A 22,897-nucleotide genomic window follows, 5' to 3' on the forward strand; every position below is an offset into this window, starting at 1 on the left:
TTCGAAGGACAGAAGTCAAGCTGGGCCATCTGCTTGCTGAAAACCCTCTGGCTACCCCATGGGCTCGGATGCAGCAGCCGACCGCCGGCCAGCACCATCTGCCTGGTCTGGGCCCTTCCTACTGCCCCTCCTAAGGCCTCGGTCCTTTTCTTCCGCACTTTTGGCACTAGCTCCTCTCACTCCTCCATTCAGCAGGCACATGGGTGGCTCATGGCCTGGCTCTGTGACAGTGCATCCACTCTGCTGCTGTCTCCAGAGGCCAACTGGCCCTGCTCAATGTCTAAGGCCACAGAGAAACCTCAGACAGCTCGACCCTACGGCAGCACACACTGACGCTTCTTCAGTGCGTATCCACAGCCTGTTCACATGTGCTGCACACAGTACGTCAATACTCCACACAGATCTTTCCTCTTAGAAGGATACAACTAATTCCCTATGCAGGACTTCCAAGTGAGCCTAAGGTTTGGGACTCCAAGGCAACATCTAGCTTCTCTCCAGGTCCTTCACAACCAGGGCACAGGAAACTCCCCAGATGGCCAGCGGGACCACACCCATGTCCCTGACTCCCTATAGTCACACTGCTTAGAACGCATTTCCAGGCTCCCACCTGGGACCTGGGACTTTGACTCGGGGCTCTGCAAATGACCCCTCTTCGGCACACCTCCTTGTGAACACACTTACATGTTGAAGGCTGAGACAGAACGAGTAACCCCAGCTATATTCTGGCCACAGGCTGGTTCGGTTCAGAGCTGGGAGAGCCCAGACTGTCTGACCTGCTGCCTCAACCCCAGAGGGCACAGAGACGCCTATAACCTCCAAAGGCTTTCCACTTACCTCCTTATCCTGACCCCTTAAAACATGACATTCAGTTCAGAACTTTTTGACAACCAAAGGCTTAAGAAGAAGAGACTATAAAGAGTGCTTCAACGAAAGGACTGCAAAAAAGCCCAAGTCTGACACAGAGGCAGGAGATACGAGGTTTGAAATACCTCTTTGCAGATTTTCAGTGACTGCAGTTTCAGTTCCAAAGTAGGGGAGAGAGCAGCCCAGCAACTCCAGAGGTCTATGCTAAACATGAACACGTTGCTTCGAAATGGACCGCTGCTCATCAGGGCTGCAAGCCACCAGCTGCTGGCTCCCTCCACTGTATAAAGTGTCATCACAGCCACTGAGAGTGATGGGAGAGGGGCAGCTGTGCCGCTGCAGGTGTTCAGTCCCACGCCCAGGCGACACCCTAGGACGACAACATGCTGTCCTTTCACACACCCCTAGGAATTCTCAGACGCTACAAAAATTAGCTCACTTCTGGTATTTAAATAATGAATGCTTTCAAAAGCCTGAACTATTCAGGGCCCAGAAAAATCAGAGGGAAAGCAATAATTTCGTGCTGCAATAAATCTACTGCTAATACCTCTACAATTAAATTAATTATACACTCATGGCATACATACATTGTGTCTAACATCTGGGTGAGAAGTACATTTTAAGATGCTGCAGGAAAGAGGGTTTTTTGGTGGGGGTGGAATGGGTAGATGGAGAAGCAGAGGGAGACTTGTCTAAGCTGAGCAAAGGGAACATCTACTAAAACCCCATGGATTAACCTACCAAAGGTAAGTGCCATTAAGTCCAAGGCAATTACCAGTCAGAGTCTCAAGAAAACTGACTGGTAATTCTGTTTGTTGGTTTCCTAAACTAACCAGTGTTCTGCGATTTACTTAGAAAGTATTTCAAAAGACAAAAGACAAAAAAAAAAAAAAAAAACAGTAGTCCAAAAAGGTAGAGCTCAATTATCCAACTTTTTGATTATCCAAGGTATCATTTTAAAGGCTTCTCATTCTGCTTTTTAATGAAGGAATAAAGTGTCTATGTTATGTATTTTGATGTGGTATATACAATAATAATGAGACTGCAGCTTTCTAAATCAATTCTACTTCAACAAATGCTTTGCCAAAGAAAATCTCTGTATAGCAAACAATCACCAAACCTAGCCAACTTACTTTTATAACCTTTGACCAAAAAATTCCACTGTATGAGACAGTTAAGAATGAAGCAACAGCTCCAGTTCTCTGTAACAGGCTTAGTGACAATAAAGGCAGGCAGCCTTTGGAACTTGTTTCCATATCCTCACCCCCCAGGGAAACTATGCCCCTTGGGGAAGCTGGCATCACCTTTCTTTCCCTTGTTTAGTCCTTATTCTGTTTCACATACCAAAACACCTTTCCTATCAAATGGCAGTTTCTCTGTGTTTACATGGATCTTGACATGCAAACACTTTCAAGAGATTTCAGTATACGGTCCTTCCCACCTTACTTCAGTCCACCACCAAGTGTTGCCTACTGCTCTGTTTGTAGCAACCTGCCTTCTAATCCCTAGATAAACAGCACTGCATATAGTCTATAACATGAGTCTTTTATTCTTTTCAATGATATTTGAAAAATCTTGCCATTCCCTCTTTAAAAAAAAAAATCTATTTATTTGGCTGCACCAAATCTTAAGTTGCAGCATGAGGGATCTTTTTGGCATGAGAACTCTTAGTTGTAGTTTGATGGATCTAGTTTCCTGACCAGGAATGGAACCTAGCCCCTCTGCACTGGAAGTGAAAAGTCTTAGCCACTAGATCTCCAGGGGAGTTCCACCATTCCCACCTAACTAAAGTTCAGCTTCAGGGGTAAAAGGGTAGGCAATGAAGAATCTACCAGACTCCTAGCTTGTTAGCAGATAGTATAATGTAAGGCACTTTCCTATTTCCTTCCAAAATATGCTTTTAGTTTATAAAATATGCAACATGGGAGAAATGAGCAAACCCATTAGGCTAAGCAGTCACTGCTCAAGCCCAGAGATAAAACCCTCCCAATTCCACAGGAGGTCCGGTTCAAGTGCATCCGTAGAAGCTAATGAATGAGCACAGCAGAAATCAGAAAGCCCTGTTCTATAATCACTGCAGTCTCCTGGAAATGCTCAGCTCACACCCACTATCACTTCACGTGGCAGGAAACCACATAAAAGAACATCAAGCAGAAAACATAACCCGAAAGGGGTCCTTTTAACACTGTTAAATTAATTTATTAATGTGTTTCCTAATTTTAAAATAGCTGCATTAAATTGAATACAAGTCTGCCATTTTGTTGAAGTCAATATAGCTATGAAGTCCTGGGATAATACAAATGAACCTTTCATCATATCCAGGTAAAAAGGGTCTAAAATGCCATGGGTGCAACATATTATGCCGTAGATGGTGAAACGGTGGTGGGCGGACACACTGCCTTCTGGAAGAACCTTTGTTCAATACATTTAATACACATAAAGCTCTCAGTACTTCCTTCTGGCAGGCACACCAAATCCCTCTTCTGGAACAAGGCCATTTTACTTGCTTTGAAAGTGAATTTAGAGTTGTGTCTCAGAATTCTTCCATTAGAACCGTATATTTATCAGCCACTTCGGAGATCCACTGTAAAACACACCCAGCGACAATCAGAGTAGCCTGGCCCATCCCAAAGGGGCAGTACAGAGTCACAGAGAAACCTTTTGATGTGGGAAGAGAGATCCTGGGTCCAGCCCTTGGCAGAGGAGAAATCGTAAGCATCTCATTGGTAACAAACAATGATCAAAACAAGTTCCTCTTCTAAATTCAACAGAAGAGCACCGAGTGTAGAAATCTGGGACCTTGAAGCAGGCACAGCAGGTCAGACGTAGGGTTCCCTTCCCCGCCCACTGTGAACTAGCACCCACTGACCAGTCAGCCAGCACCAGTCACCCCTTTCACATTCTCTTCTCAGCTCCAGCTGCCTCATCTTGCTGAGACATGACTGTCTGGCCTGTTTCCATTTCCTTGAGAGAGAACTTGCTTTTCTGCTGCTCATGTTTTAAACCGTGAGCTCCCTTAAAACAGAATTATACAAAACTGGATCTCCCATCTATATGATGAGCCTCAACTATAGAAAATTAGTTCGAAAGCTGGATTAGAAATTCTTTTGAGGGGTGGGTGGAAGGGAGGTTCAAGAGGGAGGGGATATACACGTACATTTGGCTGATTCACATTGTACAGCAGAAACCAATACAACATTGTAAAGCAATTATCCTCCAATTAAAAATTAAAAGTAAATTGTAATGAAAATTCAGGGGAATGGCACAAAAAAAGAAATTCTTTGAGGTGATATTAACAAATTCATTCTAAACAATGATTTCCCTTGATTAAGCTGTAAATCCTGCATTAACTCAGGCTTAAAATAATCTGACAGAAAACAACAAAATTATAAAGCATTATCCTTCAATTAAAAAAAAAAAACAAGGACAGAGTTTTTGGTCCTTTCTTCCCTCATATACAAAGACCGATATAGTCTAAGTATTAAATTTAAAGAATTCTAGAGGGGAAAGGTCACTTAATGACCATTAAATGCAGCTTTATGTTTACATATGGGTTTACCATCATGCTTACAGATGGGTACAGTAAGGCCTGCAAAAGTTAAGTGCCTGACCCATTATCACAAGGGTGGCTTGTGTCTGGATTAGATTCCCACATGAAGAAAGTGAGCAGTGGGCACCTCAGACCCAGCGAGGTCACCCTTCCAGGGAGAGGCGTGGCCTTACCTGCAACTGAGTTGGGCCGTGGCATTATTAGCGAGCTGGAGCTCTGAGAATAAGGGACCGGACCATCTCCAACTGAGGCTTCGGCTTTGGGCAGCACGCTCTCCGCTGGCCCAGGGGGCTCCTCTTCTGCCACTGGGGAGCAATTATCTGCCCTGCGGTCATGGAGCACTCCCTTCTGTACCCCTAACCTTAGGCTTCCGTCCTTATTCCATTCCAAACTGGAGCCACTCCGGTCATCATTTTCCGATGAACTTGTAATTGTGGCTGAAATGAGAGACCAAAATACTTTGAAGGAAGCCAGGAATAGCTGGGGCTCTTGAGAGCTCACACAGACACACAGACACACACACACCGTCCGCATGATCAATGGTTTTCTGGTCTGTGCAGATTGTTATCGAACTCTGTTTCATACAGTGTATTCTCGTGAGTTAGAAGAATGGTGCTTATCAGGGGAAATAAACTGCTAAATCATTCTACAGGGGAGGGAAAAGAAAACTCTGATAAGAAGATAATGAAAAAACTGTCTAAGAGTATCTGAGAGCTAAGAGCAAATCTATGTAGTTTGGAAATGATATATCCTGCCTTTTAACAAAGATGAATTGCTCACAAAAGAATTCAAATCTCATTAAATTCCTTTGAACCTTTAAGTATTTTTCCCAAATTAATAACATTTGTGCACAGAGAGAAGGGGCAGGGCAGTACAATGGTTAATGCAGGAATGATGTAGGAGGAAAATCTATAAAACAAAATCCAATGATAAAATCAGACAGAAGTTTAATCCTTAGACTTCAAACACTATAACATCTGTTCAAGACATCCAGAGATGCCAACTTGACTTTAATTCTTTAGCAGCCTAGGATGGAAACCTTGAGGAAACCAGGGACAGGAATACATAAGCATGGGAGGGGATACTTGACGGCAGAATTAATATTTAACCTCTTCCAAGAAAACCAGGATGGAAAGCATCTTGGCAAAAAAGGAGAAATAGGGCAACATCCACTCTATAAATCTACAAACAGCCACTTCCGACTTAAAGATACTGAGCCATGTGTGATCCACTTGCAAACACAGGTCCCGCCATAGGCCCAACACTGGCTTGTGTCCTTGAGAACAGAGGCCAGGTCTCCTGATCTCTATTCGGATCCCAGTGGCCCAGGCCCTTAACTGCAAGACTTCAATGGGAGCACACTGGGTGAGAGTGTATTCAGGACCCAGACGCCTGGATTAAGCTGCTTCATCACATACACACTTTATCAGCAGGCTGGTGAATTAGCTCCAACAGAGTCTGTTATCTGGGATCAAAGGGTCTGAAGCGGTTTTATTTTTACAATGCTCTTTATGGTTTGGAAATAAAGACAAAACAATTTCCTCCTGTGATGTGACTGCAGGGTATCCTACCACAATTTTAAAACTGTCTTTGCTCCTGGACTTACCATCCACTGCTCCCTCCTTGTTTAAAAATCCCTCCTATGTGCTAAAGCCTCCTTAGAGGATTTACCATTAGCTGATCCCTTCCTTTTCTGCACAGCCCAGGGCCTGGCCCATACTCAGTGCTCAGTAAATGTTTGCTTATTCAATGGATGAGCTCAAACTACAGAAACAGGACATTTATTCTCACTGTTGCTGGTTCAGGATTGCGGGCATTTAGTCTCTAACCAAAGTGTAAGCTGATTTGGGATGGGCCCGTCACACCCTTAGGGGACTCCCAGCATCTCCAAGTATTCTAGCAGGAGGATTACTACTAATTTCTCCATCTGTTTGGAATCGATCAGTCTTCACTGTGCGTGTTTTTTAAATGGGCCATTCATATGAACATCCGTTTATTAAGTGTGACTCTTTCCATCCTAAAAATAAGTGGTGCTAGTAATAACAGTAGCTAGTATCTCCTGAAGGTTACTGTATATCAGGGATTGTGCTAAGGGTTTCATAGGATTACCTTAATTTATTAATGAGATTATTGCCTCAATCATAATTAGTTGCTAATGATAATCTCTTAATAAGCTATGATTGTGTCACAAACTTTCATTTAGAAGTCCAATGCTCAGGACTCAAAATGCTTTTCCTGCAGGCAGGTTGTAATTAGCAGGGTTCCAAGACAACCCCAACATCTAAGTTACAGTTCCAGGGTGGAGGTGACTGATCTGGTTTTTAGGTTGTGGTTGTTTTATTTGAGGGATCATATTCTTAAGGTGAAAAACAAGGTCCATGTGATGTTCTTCTTCATTTGCTCTTCCTGAGTGCCATGCACTTCTGAATCAAACCTCTGTCTCAGACCTTAAGTAGTGGGAACGGGGACTCCTCACTTCATGTTACAAACGACAGCAGCAGAAGCAGGACTTCAGGGGCTCCAGCAGCAGCCAGGCAAGGACAGTCTGGTCAGGGCTCGTGGACTGCAGGGACAGGCTGAAGACCCAGTCCTGTCAGCTCGGCCACAAGTGCCCAGGCCCTGACAAGTGGCATCATTCAGGTCAGGGAGAGGGAGGGAACGGTGGGGGGAGGGTGGGGGGGGGTGTTGTGGAGGAGAAAGGTTCCCAGCTGGGAATAGCAGCTAGGAAGAGAGGTCCTAGATGGGGCCGCAATTTCAAAAGGAGAATATTATATAACTTTATGTCCGTAAGTAGGAGACTCTCCCACCACCCTTATGAAGTTCACCTAAGAGATGCATTCCAGCATCCACCTTCGCCCCTGGTGCAAGGAAGGCAGGTGAGACGCTCTGAAGCCAGGCCCCTCCCGCAAAGACACTCCACTAAGACTGCCCCACTTCACAGCCTTCTTCCCTGGGATCCCAGGTCAGGCTGCCACCTGGCAGCCCAGGCAGTGAACTTCCATCTCGGTTCAGATATGATGAAGCACTGAGATAGATCTGGGGGGGTCAGATAAGGCCCCAGTTTCCCCATCCAACCTAAGAAGCACAACAAATAGGACAACTCCACAGCCTCCAAGAAAGGGAAAGCAGCTCTTAAAACAAATGACCTGCTACTCAAAAACACCTGTTCTTCCAGGCTAACAGGAATATACTTCTGATTAAACTAACACAGTCACCCTCAAGTTGACCACACAGGGCAACACCCTAAATATGATGATTAAAATAAAAGACTCTGAAAAATAAGGGCTATTTGACATTTTCCAGAGCCTGGATAATCTTGAAAAGCCCCTTAACAACCGAAAAATTCTATCATCTTGTTCCTTTAAGTAGTACAGATGCCAAGAAAGTGAAAGTCACTCAGTTGAGTCCAACTCTTTGCGACCCCATGGTCCCCAGGCTCCTCTGTCCGTGGAACTCTCCAGGCAAGAATACTGGAGTGGGTTGCCACATTCTTCTCCAGGGGATCTTCCTGACCCAGGGATAGAACCCAGGTTCTCCTGTATTGCAGGCGGATTCTTTACCATCTGAGCCACCAGCAAAGCCCAGTATAGATGCCAGTGTTCGTCAATTAAGTCTGGCCACTTTCACTTCACTTTCATCATCACTCAGGCTGGGTCTCAGTCACTCTGCAAATAGGCAGGATTCTGTAAAACGAGTGACTTATTAGGCGTTATGTTTTATCAAGCTATGAGGTTAGGCTGTGCCTTGTAAGTTAATATTAAATTAGATTTGCTCATTTACTCACATGTGATACTACTTCTAACTCTCCATGTAACCTGAAAACTCCTTTTAGGTAGGGACAGTGGGTCATCTTCCTCAGAAGTAACAGCACATTTACCCAGGCCTTCCCTGGTGGCTCAGATGGTAAAGCGTCTGTCTACAATGTGGGAGACCTGGGTTCAATCCCTGGGTCGGGAAGCTTCCCTGGAGAAGGAAATGGCAACCCACTCCAGTACTCTGGCCTAGAAAATCCCATGGACAGAGGAGCCTGGTGCAGGCTACTGTCCATGGGGTTGCAAAGAGTCGGACACGACCAAGCAACTTCACTTTCACTTTTCACTCATGCACAAGGCTGTACCACCTCCAAAGCACCTTCAAATCATGTTAAGACACATACATGATCACCACAACATGTGAGAAGACGTGGAAAGGCTGAGAACCATCAACACGACTTTATAGATATGGAAACACACTGGGGAAAAACTAACCAAACTGACACACACACAAGTTAGTGCTATTCCCATTACCCTCTGACTGCACATGCAGTGTGTGTTAAAACTCCCTTTGCCTTGCACAGTTCTCATCATGTAAAAGGAGTTCTGTAAGAGTATCTGTGGCTATATTGTAAAGTAATTAGCCTCCAATTAAAATAAATTAATTAATTTTAAAGAAGAAGTATTTGTGGCTAAAAAGTATTTTGCAGTTCATGAAACCTGCCTTGTTAAAAATTAGCTCCCAGGCAGCGGCTAGTGGAGAAAGGCCAGTCACGAGGGAGCCAGGAGGGAGAGTCAGGGAAGGCTGGGAGGCTGCCTGGGAGGTGGGGGAAGCAGAGACAGGGACCCACTCAGTCATTAAACATTGTGCTCTATATGGCACTGCAATAAAACAATTCCCTCCCTCCTTCTCCTTCCCAGCCTTCCCCTCATCCCCTCTTTGCCTATTGAAGGTTCTATGTTAATATTCACTTAAAACAGAATTTCAAAAAATAAACAGTAAAGTTCAGGGTCCAAAAAGTAGTTTGGTGGGATCTAAATCAAGTTGTAGGTTTAAAAGAACACCAGGAAATAGTCTGACCATGGCATCAGTCCAGAATTGTTTAGGAACTAAGGGCCATTGGTATCAAACGTATACATAGGCAGAGTTGAATTCTTCTCTCTCTGAGCTCAGGAAAAGACAAGAGGTGAAAAATGCAAGGGGCATGGGTTCAAACTCTGGCTTCTCAACTTTTTAAGGACCCACAAGAGGCTCTCTCTCTGGGTCCACTACTAGGAATGGGCACGTGTTTGTCTTTACCTTCCAGACATAATTGTGTACGTTTGTGTTTCCCTCTTTACACTGGCTCCAAGTCCTGAGTAAAACTTTCTGCCCATTTTAAAGCAAGATTAATAAAATCTTATTTATCAACCTGACTTCTGACTTCATCTTTTCTCTTTTTCCCCAACTCATGCTGCGGTTGTTGTTTAATCGCTAAATTGTGTCCCATTCTTTGCAACCCCATGGACTGTAGCCTGCCAGGCTCCTCTGTCCATGGGATTTTCCAGGCAAGAATACTGGAGCGAGTTGCCATTTCCTCCTCCAGAGGATCTTCCCGACACAGGGATTGAAACCTGCATCTCTTGCCTTGGCAGGAGAATTATTTACTGCTGAGTCACCGGGGAAGCCTTCCTCCACCCATACCTTCTTTGAAAAAGAAAAATCTCAATTTAGTAAATGCCTATGAGCATTTCCGGAGAAGGCAATGGCACCCCACTCCAGTACTCTTGCCTGGAGAATCCCAGGGATGGGGGAGCCTGGTGGGCTGCCGTCTGTGGGGTCACGCAGAGTCGGACACAACTGAAGTGACTTAGCATAGCATAGCATATGAGCATTTCAAATCCACTAGGGAGGAACGGACTATAAATAAATAAGCATCCCTAGGAAATAAGAACAATAATAGTGGTTAACGTGAATACTATAATAGTGCTTACGGTACACAGGCCCTATTCTAAACCTCCGTCATATCTCACTCAGTACTTCTAACAGTCCCATGGGCAAGAAAGCCCTAGAACACCTGGAGCCTCACTGGGCTCCAGAATGATGCTCTGCACTATTCCAATCACAGGATTAGAAAAACTTGTGCACACATCTTGCATACATGTATTTATAAATTATGTTCACGGTCTATACTAATTTATTATAATATGAAACATACACAAAACATACATTTTGAAAAGATTTTTAAACACCCCCAAATTGAAAAAAAGTTTTTAAGCATCCCATAGGTTGTCCTGCATTTTCCATTTTCAAAGCCAGGGATCTATGAAGACAGCCCTTTGTCTCTCCGTAGGTGGTGGAGAAAAAGCAGATAGAAGGGCACACATCAGGTGCCTCCTATATCATGAGAATGCTGTCCTCCCCCTTTCAACTGAAGAAAAATAAAATACCACTAACAAAACCCAGACAAACACCTTTCAACTTCTATATCCAGTTTAATGGTTGAGAGGAAGAGTTTAAAAGTTAAAATAAGGGACCAGTGAATTAAAGATCAAACAAAAAAAGTGACTGGTTGCTTATGAAAGAGAAGAAAAGAAGTGAATAAAAAAGGAAAATCCAGCTAGTGCAGACACCGCCTTCTTGGACCCAACCGGATGAAGATCACTAGCAACTCTGGGAGGGGAACACCATCTAACCGAGATCAAGACCAGGGAAAGATCAAGGTGACAGGTCCAAGAAGCCACATGCCCACTCCCTGCTGCTCTGGACCCGACAGCAGCTTGCCCTCCTCTGCTGTGCACTCACACCTTGCACGCTCAGGCTGCCAGGCCACACACTGGATCTCCCCAGCAGACACCGGGGAAGACTGCAAAGATGAACCCAGTCTGCAGGAAACCTCCCAGAAATGCCAGCCAGGGCTTCTCCCTCCGCCCCGCCCACACACTAACAAACCACAGGAACAAAGTCTGAGGCTCGTCAGCCTGGATGACGTTCTCACCCCCCACAGCCTGGCAGGCACAGCTTCCAGTGAAGGCACTCGGGCTGATGCGTGCTCACCTGGCACGATGCAGGCAGGGGGCCCTGAGTTACCTCTGGCTCCACAGGGCTTTCTGGCTTCTCTTCCTGCCACTCTGCCTGGACAGAAGCATGAGGCTCCTCTGGACAGCCCTGGGGAACCGCCGAGGGTCCTGTGACAGGCAGATCTCTGCTCCAAACCTCCGCTGAGCGCCCACCACGTTGCACAAGGCGCTCTGCTGTGCCAGGCGGCTAGGCCGGGACTCGAGTCACAGCCATGTGGTCCCAGCAGTGCTCAGCCAGCCTCTGAGGCAGAGACACCTGAAGGGGCAGCTGGGGCAGGGCACAGGGGAGGGCGGGCAGGCCACACCGGCCAGCCTCAGCCTCGCCCACTGGCTCCAGACTCTGTCTGAAAGGGCGGGTAGCAGCCTCCACAAAGAAGCCTGCGGACTGGAACAACATGAAGTTTTTCAGCAATAGCACATGTCCCGGTGTACCGGTTCAGCTACACAGACCCTCAGCACTGAAGGCCTAGACAACGGGACTTCTGATTTAGTCCACTGACTCCACAGAGTTCCAGACTCTTCCAGGAAACAGCATAAGGCACTCACTATTAGTGGTTGGTATTATCCACGGGAAGCACCTGCCCTTGCAGGGCACTGCCGTGTCTTACACCCTTTTCAGCAATTGACAACTTGCCCAAGTCTTCAACGGTAGGAGACCATTCTTTCATTCCACAGGGAGACAAGTTTTAAAGCAGTACTGTAACTATCTCTAGCGTCCCAGCGTTCAATAAATGTGCTCCTGGTGTGCAGTTGGTGCCCATAAATGCTTCAGACAAAACAGCCTGGAAACTCCAACCATGGTCTGAATACAAGGGCAGCGGGCGCTTTGTTGATTCACACCACCACTAAGGACTTCTTTCCCATTAAGTGCCTTACTGAATAATATATGTAAAGGCAAAGTCTCCTCCTTCACCCAAGAGATTAAAGAGCTTGTATAATTAAGGATGATTTTTTAAATTGCAGGCAGTGTAGCAAAATGAATATTAACACAGATTTGAAACACTCTAAATAGTTATTACCAAATCAATTTCAAAGCATTTCAATTTAGTAGCAAGCAGGGCAATACAGGTGTCAACAAAGCAGTATTAGCATAAAATCAAAAGGGCAGGATTTACAACAAGTTAAAAATGAAAATAAAGTACAATTAATTCCTCTTTGTGTGCCTCCTTCTGCATCTGATCACCTCCCCTGGGGCCCAAAGTTCAGGAAATGAAAGGTCTAACGCTTCCTCTGGCACTACTCTGATTTTACAGGCCTAGGAGAGCAGAGAAGAGAGACGCAGGAAGATAAAAGTCAGCCCACAGTCACTTTTCTTTATGTCTTAAGCAACTGGGCAGAAAAACAAATATTATCAAACTCTAGCAAGGAACAGCAGCATCGTAATCAAGTGTCAGTATTTCACCACAAGCCACTTGTGTAGGAGCAATGTTTCTGTGAAGATATTCCCCTGCCTAAATGTATACCTGCCTCCCCGCTTCAAAGCGAGTAGGGTGGGGAACAAATGTAAGCTCCCTCCCCCACCCCCTAGAGAAAGGGGAAAGGCAGAGTCCGAGTTCTTGCTTCACCCTTTTCAAATTCTGAGAACTTAATCATCCTGAAAGCTATCTGGCCTGGTGGAATGTGGTGGCTCAGTTGTCTGGGAGCAGGGCAGGAGGAGGTGGGGAGATGGTGGGGTGAGAGGCGAGATACGAGGTCAGGCCATCTTCCACGTGGGATGCCCTCCTCTCCCCTCCCTTCATGGGGCTGTTCTAACACCAGTCTCAACAAATCCAACACGCCACCAAAGTCATCTGGAGATTATAAGTGGCAGCAGGTAGAAGCAGATGGCAGAGAAAGCAAATGGAAGGAATGATTAACTTCTAAAGGCCTCTCTTTCTGCCAGAATGCTTTAAACTGCTACCTGGAAATCCTTCTCCTGAGCACCTCTATCATTAATCGATAGGAAGGATTTATTAACATTTTAAATCTTGATAGGAAAACTGAGTTTTGTGTCTTTCTCTTCATCCAATATCCATCCTCTTTCTTTTGAAATAGCCCATTTCTTTGAAATAAATACACACAAACATAAAATACTGATCATATGAACATACATAAAAATCAAACAATACATTTAAAGCAAATAATGCTTTAAGTCATTATTTTCAGTGACTTTTTAAAATCAGATGGGTTTTTACACAGATTCGAATGAGTACACATACAGGCATATTATACTTCACTGGACTTTGCAGAAACTGGTGTTTTTCAAATTGAAGCTGTGTGGTAACCCTGCATTGAGTAAATCCAAGCATGCCATTTTTCCAACAGCATGTGCTCACTTCATATCTCTGGATCACATTTTGGTAACTCAAAATATTTCAAACCCTCTACCAGCAAAAAAGATAACAACTCGCTGAAGGCACAGGTGATGGTCAGATTTTTTAAGAATAAGGTATCTTTTAATAAAAGTATGTACCTTTTCTTAAGTGTAATGCTATTGCACACTTAACAGACTACAGTACAGCGTAAACAACTTTTACACTCATTACGAAACCGACAAGAGTTCAGTGACTTGTTTTATTGCAACATTCACTCCACTATGGCAGATGGGAATCAAGCCTGCAATATTCCCAAGGTCAGCCCGTACCTCACTTTTTTCTAAGCTGGGGTTCATAGTTTATGACTTTCCATTTGTAACAGTTGGAAGCCAGTTATATTCAAGAGAGTGTCACTAAGAAAAAAATGTTCTTCCAGTCATGGAGGAAATACCTTTAAAAGCAACTTCTTTATAAAGTCTTCCTTTTCAAAGCAAGTAATTGAAAAGCTGCTTCAAGTGAATGAGTACAGCTGGTGACACATTTAGAGGTTCTCACATTGCAGGTTTGAAAATCAGACACTAACTCGTAGGTAATGTCAATAATTTTAATATGTTAAGAATAAGGAATTTTACCTTAGGGACAAAAAAAAGATATTGTAGGGAATTCAGCTAATCTCATCTAGCTTAGACAGTATTTCTACATGACAGAATTATTAAGCGTCTAAAGAAGTTTATGTTGGGAGAACCTGGAGGTCCTGAAATAGGATAAAGCAAAACTGCACGACACAGTGAGGGTGGGACAGGAGGTGGGAGGGTTCTGCTGAGCCCTGGCCTCCACAGTCTGCGGCTGTGTAGTTGCTCAATCGTGTCCGACTCTTCTGCAAACATGGACTGCAGCCTGCCAGGCTCCTCTGTCCATGAGATTTCCCAGGCAAGGATACTGGAGTGGGTTGCCATTGCCTTCTCCAGGGGATCTAAGAGACTGGAGATGTTGTTTTTAAGCCACTAAGTTGTGTCTGACTCTTGGCGACCCCATGGACTGCAACATGCCAGGCTTCCCTGTTCTTCACCAACAATCTCCTGGAGTCGGCTCAAACTCATGTCCATTGAGCTGGTGATGCCATCCAACCATCTCATCCTCTGTCATCCCCTTCTCCTCCTGCCCTCAATCTTTCCCAGCATCAGGGTCTTTTCCAAGAGACGGGAAGGGGTCCAATAAATTCCTCTACTGGTCATTGGCTTGCCCTTTCTCCTACTAAGCAATTCCAAACAGAAATTCTCTTCATCTGCAGTATATCAAAACCAGTAGAAACAGAACCCAGGCCGGGCACCCTGTGGCAGCCTGAGAAGGCTGTCTGGGCATGTGGGAACACAAGTTTCCCTTCACAGCATCTGTTGGTCAAAAATATTTAGACTGAATAGTATCAGCATGACTGAAGTTGGCTTAAATAAGGGGGAGGTTAAGGGGGAGGTTTGGGAATTTTTAAGGATGGCTTAGCACTGTTAGAAGTTTCCTCTAAATAAACTGTGCTAATGCTATACATGGAACTCAGGTCTGAGCCCTGGATGGGAGCCTACAACTTCCGCAAAGCTTGTAATGCCATGACAGCTGTGCACTCTTTACGCCAGCCCACCCCCAAGCCTTTGCTATTCTAGCCTGAGCTCCATAGGTTGACGAGTCTTAAACAACTTCAAATGGAAGATTAAGTGGAAAGCCTCTTCCGCCCTTCTCTAGGCCCTGTGTAACTTGGAACATGAATCTTAACCAGCCTGTTTGACAAGCAGCTGCCGGGCCTCCCAAAGCAGGAAGCCAAGATATCTCGCTTTCATCTCTGCCCACTGGGATCGCTGTGTTCTTGACTATTTCACTCCGTTGAACAGTTAAGATGCCCAAAGGTTGTCATTCCCAGGCTACACCTTATAAAGACAGACATGTTCTTCACGCTCCACCCCCAGCAATCACCAAACCACAACTGAGTCACAGATGCCTGCTCCCAGAGAGGCGACAGAACCTGCATACCCTGTTATCAATTCAGGAGGAAGCTCTTTCCTCCTCTGGCCCAACCACGCCCACCTTTTCAAAGAGCTGTGGCTAGGTCTGCTGGAGAGGAAAGGTGTTTTTTTCCCTCTCCCTATCACACCTCCAACGTGTTCCCGGCAACAGGCTCTAGTTGTGCAGGTCTGAAGGAGAGAGGACAGAGGAACCTTGTCGCCAGCACAGCGTCTCTCCATCTCAGCCACCTACGGTCCTGGCTCCCTAAAGGAGCTCAGGGAACCAGGCAGGAAGCACAAACTCCCGCAGCAGGGGGTCTTCGCTGAAAGAAGGACTTAGCCACCACCTCCCACTTCCTCCCACTTTCATCTCAATCGTCACCATTTTTCAAGTTCAGCTGAGTTAAGAGAACACGTTGACCTGAGTCAAGGAATGAAAGACATCCTCAATGATATGAAATGAGCTGCTTCACGACAAGACACAGCTTACAGTACAGATGGCACGAAAAGACCTGACGATGCCGACTGGGAATGGGAATCCCACACAGCTTCTCTAGAAACCATCTAAACCATTCCCTCCTTCAGTGAAACTTAACAGTAGCCATAATTCTCTTTCCTTAATTTCTCATTCCCAACGCCATGCTAGGAGCCCAGTAGATAGCAGAACTAAGATAGATGAGACCCCCCTAACCATGTGGCAAGTGAAAGCCGCTCAGTCGTATCCGACTCTTTGTGACCCCATGGACTGTATGGTCCATGGAACTCTCTAGGCCAGAATACTGGAGACAACAGTAAACAACAAAACAAGAATAAGTAAACTGAAAATATTGAGGTATACAGACTGCACCTTGTAAGGGCACGAACTATTCTGGGTTCAGCAGGGACTATATTAAATCAAGTACTAATTGAGAGCCTTCATATTCCTGCAACTCAATCATTCAATGATAATACAAAAAACAAACCAGCAACTTTTCCCTCTTTAAGACACCTTTAAAACTGCAGCAATATCTCTTAATGAGAAAGAGAAAGAGTCAGAGAATGAACGTGGGTCGTTTTCTGTCACTGAAAAGTTTTCTGTCAAAACAACAAACTGGCTTGGTTATAACCAGAAGCTGCGATGTCAATGCCACAAGACAGAATGAAGAGAAAAAACCTATTAAAAAAATAATAATAAAAAACTAGGACTTCTCTGGTAGTGCACTGGATAAGAATGTGCCTGCCAATGCTGAGAAAACAGGTTCAATCTCTGGTCTGGGAAGATTCCACATGCTGTGAAGCAACTAACCCATGCGCCACAACCACTGAACCTGTGCTTTAGAGCCTGCGAGTCGCAGCTACCTGTGTGCGGCAGCTACGAAAGCCTGTGAGCCCAGAGCCTATGCGCCGCAACAAGAGAAACCACTACAATGAGAAGCCTGCACGCCACGATGCAGAGCAGCCCCAACGGCCGCAACGAGAGAAAGCCTTTGTGTAGCAATGAAGACCCAGCGCAGTCAAAAACAAATAATTTTTTAAAAGATCTGTAGCACTGGCCAATTTCCTGAAAGAAGACAAACTCTGAGGAAAAAAGGGCATTGCAGAAGAGCTAAGAACACTGTAAAGGAAGTCATCTGGCCATCACAGAATCAATACCAGAGATCCATCAATGGTCGACACTTCAGAGACAGACGGGACATGAAAACAGGAGTAACACTGGGGAAAATCTGTTAGACAGAATACAGGTGGGGAAGCAGAGTTAAAAGGGAATTGGAAGAATAAGCTCACTGGAAGGGCTTGAAGTGGAGTGAAGAAAATTCAGACCTGCTACAAAAACCAGTCACATGCAGTTAGTCTGCAGAGACAGAAAGTAGATTGCCCAGTGAGTAGGTCTGGTGTATGCAGGGAAATGAGGTGTGACTTCTAAGAGTACAGAGTTTCTTTTTGAAGTGGTAAAAATATTCCAAAATCAGGTTGTGGTGATGGCTGCACAATTCTGAATAAACACAAGCCACTCAAAAGTTTAAACGGATGATACTGTGGCATGGAAATTATATCTCAATGAGACAATTAAAAATGAAACAAAAATCCATTGAAAATCCTGATCCAAGAGAAAACAGGGAACAGGCTTGCCTTCCTCTTGCTGCAGGGCCCCTCACAAGAGCTGTTAAGGGGGCGACATCAAGAACTTCACAACCCAGTCCAGGTATCTCACGTATCTTCTGAGGCAATCTCCAAAAGACAAACTGGATGAGCCTGCAGTTTGGTTTTTCAAATTACATATGAAAGAAATTGCAGGTGACTGAAGAGAACAAAGAGCTCAAATGTCACTGCATTTGGTTACATATTAACGTGGAAGGAAGTGGGGCTCCTTCCAATAATAAAACATAAAATATTCCTCAAAAACATGTGCATCACTCAGCAGCAGGGAAAGGGCTGAGCTGCAGGAGGGCACCAGGGTCAGGCAGCAGCATGGCCTGAGAGCACAGGAAGCTGGAGCAGCCCACCCCCAAGGGAGCAGGCTGTAGACCAGGACGCACAGCCACCCAGGCCCACCTGCAGAAATGCAAACACGTTCCTTCTGGGATGGGAGGTAACAACAAGGGCTCTTAAATTCCCTGGTTGATTCTATTGTGCACCTGGGACTAAGAAACTACTGAACTCATCAGAAGCCTTACTTACGATTTCCTCAGAAGAAGTATGCAAAGAACTCAATTAAACATTCTCGTCACCTAGCCAACCAGCCTAAGAGTCACGACTATACTCTGTGTCTCCAGACAATCAGCTCAGCACATCCACATGTACTTTGCAGGCATGGGTGTGGGTGTTGGGGGGGTGGACTTAGAACCTCCAGGCCTCCAGACAGTGGTCAGATGCCATTAGAAGAAACAAAAGAACAAATACATAGGCATAAGTGGGAAAATCAGTGACCTTGAGATCTGGCTGGGAAGACTTCTCAATATGCAGGGACTTCATTGTCCTGTGGTGTGTCCTATACATACCCAATACCCATCAAGTGGATTAGTGACAAGGGAAGATTTTTTTAATGTCATAGGCCAGACCTGATGTGGAAAATTTTTTACCACATGCGTCCAGGGTTATCAAATAAACACGAAGGAATATAAAAGCCAATGTTTCAACCGCTCAGCTGTCCGTGGAAGTTCTATCTGCAAAGGACAGGGTAGTCCGGGCAGGCTGACCTTCACAAACCGCACACGCTAAAACCCTCTTAAGAAGAGCCTGGTGAACGCTCTGGCTGAAATGCATGGAGCCATCACATGACCGAGCAGTGAGCGTCTTACCTATAATTCCACTGTCCTTGCTTTCCAGGGTGGAGCTAGGGCTGCTAATGGTCTCACAGGGACTTTTGTTGGCTGCCGTCTTGCTGACACAGCTATTCAAGGTTGAGCAGGGGCTATCGGTGCTAGGAGAGGCGGTGCTGCTCGTAAGAGTGGAGCAAGGGCTGATGCCTTGGCTCAGAGCTGTGCACTGCAAGACGAACGGAAGGAGGAGTTAGCGCGTCTACACACCCTTTTGTAGCTTCATGGTTTTAGCATGAAAAACAAACAAGAAAATGGAAAACAGGTTTTCTTTTTTACAATCCAGGGATCTTAATATATACGGTCTTCCAAAATTTAAAAAGAGAAATCTCCCTTAGTTCTGTTCGCCTCCCTGTGATCTTTTTTCTTAAGAGGGCAGTCTTGGAAATAATTTAGTGGGAATGAACATTTGTAAAGCAGAAACAGCAAACAGGCAGACTTCCTTTCATTTAAACTCTGCAGAAGACAAATGGGTTCTTTGACCTCTGTGTGGAAAATCTGGGAACTCTGTTTTTGTAATGTATCACGAGCACCACAACCTGATTCAATTTTTGGAAGATTTATGGGCTCTGCGATCCAGGGAAGGAGACTGGTGGCCACTGTGATCTCAATCCACGCCTGACACCCTCGCAGAGACCCTCGAAGGGGCAGAGGCTCCGGCCCCTCATTGCTATTCGGAAGTACACTTCTCATCTCGGATGTGGCAGGCTGCCGTTCCCTAGGAAGGGGAGTGCTCTTCCGAAGATGAACCTTTTGATCTTATTTTATTTTGTTTCCACTCATCTTCTATAAATCTTTTCCTCACCCCACTGACCCTCCAAAGTCTAAACCAATTAAAAAAAGCACAGGAAAGTGCATACCAAAGCAGCCGGATGAAAAGAATGGTGCTATAAAGATAAAAGTAGTATCATTCCTAAGGAATTCTCTCGGCCACTTCAATTCAGTTACTCTTCTCTGGGTGGTGACCAGAAGGTTAATGTGGACATTTTTGTAAGGTCTGCACCCTCTGCTTCTCCCCACTCCCTACTACAAAGGTTCACAAACAAACTGTTGAAATTTAATTTCAATACACAATGGCCCAGACTCATCTGGTCTGAACAACAACTTCCCTACTCAGGGAGGAGGCAAGACGATTATGCCGTCATTCATCCTCCGAGCAGATATGACATGCAGTATCTTCCTCGGGCATTACCATGGTTTCATTTTTTTCTTCAATGGTTATGTGTGTGGCACTTGGGATCCCTTCTCCCAGTAAAAATCCCAGTCTTGTCAACAGTTCTTGAGCTGCCGGCGAACAGCTCGGTTCATTATCGGCCTTTGCTTCTGGAACAAAGAAAGAAAACAATGAAGACACCCCTCTCAGGAATTTCAGTATCGAATCTGGAGGACTTGGCATTACAGCTGCTTGTCTGGTGCTTTTGTGTATTTTTATAAAATGCACAGTTTGACAGTGCTGCCTGTCCCCTAGCAATACATTCTAATTAAGAGACTGTGACAGGTTAAGAAAACAGTAAAAGGGAAAAACCAAATGCACAGGGTGAAACTGTTGACCTGAATCCAAAGGTACAGTATCATTATCTGTAGCAAGTCCTATTTCCATATCATGAGGAATGGTACCTGAGACACCAAAGGCAGAAAAAGGCCTCATGCTTGAAGGGCACCATGTGTCCAATGCCCACAGAAGGCTGAAATAAAGGAAAACCCAAGTGGCATGCTGGCAGAGTTACCTGGATGCTGGGGGGAAACTGAAATGCAAGCTCTCATCAAACAAGGCAGGGGCACAACCACGTCAGTCTGTGCACACTCCATAGGAGTGATTTGCATCCAATACACTGAATCTTCCTTTAGAGGTAAGACTTTAATAGCAACACTGTAAATATTTGGTTTATTTGGCACTACTGTAAGTTCTGCTTTTATACAGAGCTCTTTGCTTATTGTAAAGCAAAATAAAAACTGTAGTTTCTTGTAAAAAAAAAAACAAAAAAAAAACCAGGATTCAAAAGCAAGGGTCAGTCATCAGGGATCCATGCTGAAACAAAGATCTTAAGCCCCAGTAAACTGTGTCCCAAGAGACAGGACCCAGGAGTACACCCTGCTGTCCACGAAGAGACGTAGAAAAACTGGATGTGCTTTCAGCACACTCCATAGTAATGCTGGAAGCATGTTCCATCTGACAGTCACAGGGCATGTTTGGAAGCCATGCCTTCCTCTGGTCTCCTTAAGGTTGGTCATCATGCTTTGTGCACTCAAGAGAATTTTATTGTTGGATTTAAGTGTTGAGCTGTAGATTAATCTTGTATCCAAACTCTAAGGGAACTTAATGATGGTCGACAAGATGATATTCACTTCATTCCAACACCTCTCTTACAGTTTTAAGACAGCTCAGCTTCCATCAGGGAATGAAATAATGTATAACGCAAACTGTGCTTACACAGTTAGAACTTAAGAACAACAAGCAACCTGCCAACAGTCATTCCTCTTCATGTTTTGTTGGTTTTTGTTAATTGTCTAGGTACCTAGACCCATACATTCATGAACCAATGTCCCTGGATGTGGAAATCTGCAGATAATGGGTAATAGGTTATAGAAACATAAAATGAGGAAAAATAAAATCTGAGATATTATCTTTGACATACAGGATCATCACCAAAGTTCAATGCTAACTTTGCCTTTTGTAAGAAAATACAAAAGACAACATAAGCAGAGCTGAGAAAGACCATCTTTATTATTCTCACCCACATTATCAGTTTTGCTAAGTCATGCTTGCAGGATGGTAGCTACAAGGGAAGTTAAATCAGTTGTATCCTCAAGGAAGGAAAAGTACCCCCGCCCTTGCCTGCTCTCAAAAGCTCCCAATGTTTAGGGTGAGAACAGCTGTTTCCCAGCCTGGATATTTTTCAGTTGCTGTAGCATACTGCAGGGGTAAAATTAACCAAGACTTGATTGTTGTGGGTTGAAAGAGCCCTGATGTTTCTGGATCATTTGCGATAAATTCTTAACATGAAAGAGCAGTGGCCCCAAGCCAATGACAGGGGTAAGGGAGCCACCCCAGGGCGGGCCAACCACACCCTCAAAGCCACCCTACAGAAGATTCCTTCCCACCACAGGTCTCCAACCACATTTTGACTCTTAAGATACATGGGCACTGGTGAAAGGAAAGCAGGAACCCAACCAAATCAGCATAGTCCAGGCACACCCAAGGGCTGGGCCACTTCAGAACAGGATCCATGCTGCCCTCCTTGCCCTTAGGCTCGAGCAGAGCAGCCACTTTATCTTAGGTGGCAGCTGGACTGGAGGGAGAACAGGATGCAGCTGCAAAGGGGAAGAAGTGGGTGAGGGGCCAGAACTCAGCCATTTCCCTACTCCACACCCCTCTTTCTTTTCAACAGTCTCTACACTGTGACCCAATTGTGACTTGCCCCAGAATGTCTACCTTCTGGTTCAACTTGAAACACTCTGAGGAAAGAGCCAGAAGTGGCTCCCAGTTGGCAGCTGCTGTCACAAAATTCACTCTGTTGACAAACAGGACCTTTGAGACCAGCATCCTATGTAGGTCCTGCAGCGGGGTGGGTTAGGATAGCAGATTCACACCAGACTGTCAAGGTTTTCAGTTTAAGTGTGTGTGTGGGGGGGGGTGGGGGGGTGGGTGTGGGGGGTGTGTGTGTGTGTGTGTGCACGTGGGCGTGTCCACACACAAATTCAAAGACAACTAGTCATCCAAACTATCCCCCTTCAGGCAAGTTGGGGAGCAGTGGCCATTGCAGTTGCCCAGATACACAAAGGACATCCAAATTCATCATTAACTTGTTCTCTTAACTGTTCAACCTGAACTTTGTTGTTACCAAAGCTCCAAAACTCTACCCGGGTTTGGGATGAACGAACAGATGTTCTGTACTGTAGTTTTGGCATCCATTAAGCCACTGCAATTTTCTTTCTTCCAAAAGCTTTCCAACTGTCTTTTCATCTTACTCTTTCTACTAAAATGTCATCCTAGCGACCTTCTCCTCAGAAGTCCCCTTCAGTCTGAATTCCTTAATCCACGTCAAGCTGTCTTCGTCTTTCCTTCCCTAATGCACAGGGCCCTCTCTTG

General features: G+C 45.1%; 1 protein-coding gene across 5 annotated transcripts in view; it reads right to left on the reverse strand.

The window, feature by feature from the left end:
• Window positions 1–22,897, reverse strand: part of TANC1 (tetratricopeptide repeat, ankyrin repeat and coiled-coil containing 1) — a 252,319-nt gene that overhangs the window by 58,445 nt on the left and 170,977 nt on the right. For 2 of the 5 annotated variants that reach the window (XM_010802057.4, XM_010802056.4), the window contains exons 6-8: window positions 20,000–20,127; window positions 18,790–18,976; window positions 4,588–4,851 (exon numbers count right to left, since the gene is read on the reverse strand). In XM_010802057.4, the coding sequence (XP_010800359.1) occupies window positions 4,588–4,851; window positions 18,790–18,976; window positions 20,000–20,127 (579 nt within the window). Of the gene's footprint in view, window positions 1–4,587; window positions 4,852–18,789; window positions 18,977–19,999; window positions 20,131–22,897 lie in introns of all 5 variants that reach the window. The other 3 variants (XM_005202511.5, XM_002685349.6, XM_010802058.4) reach the window with 2 other exon arrangements.

The sequence above is a fragment of the Bos taurus genome, chromosome 2, assembly GCF_002263795.3.
Source record: "Bos taurus isolate L1 Dominette 01449 registration number 42190680 breed Hereford chromosome 2, ARS-UCD2.0, whole genome shotgun sequence".
Classification (NCBI taxonomy): Eukaryota; Metazoa; Chordata; class Mammalia; order Artiodactyla; family Bovidae; genus Bos; species Bos taurus.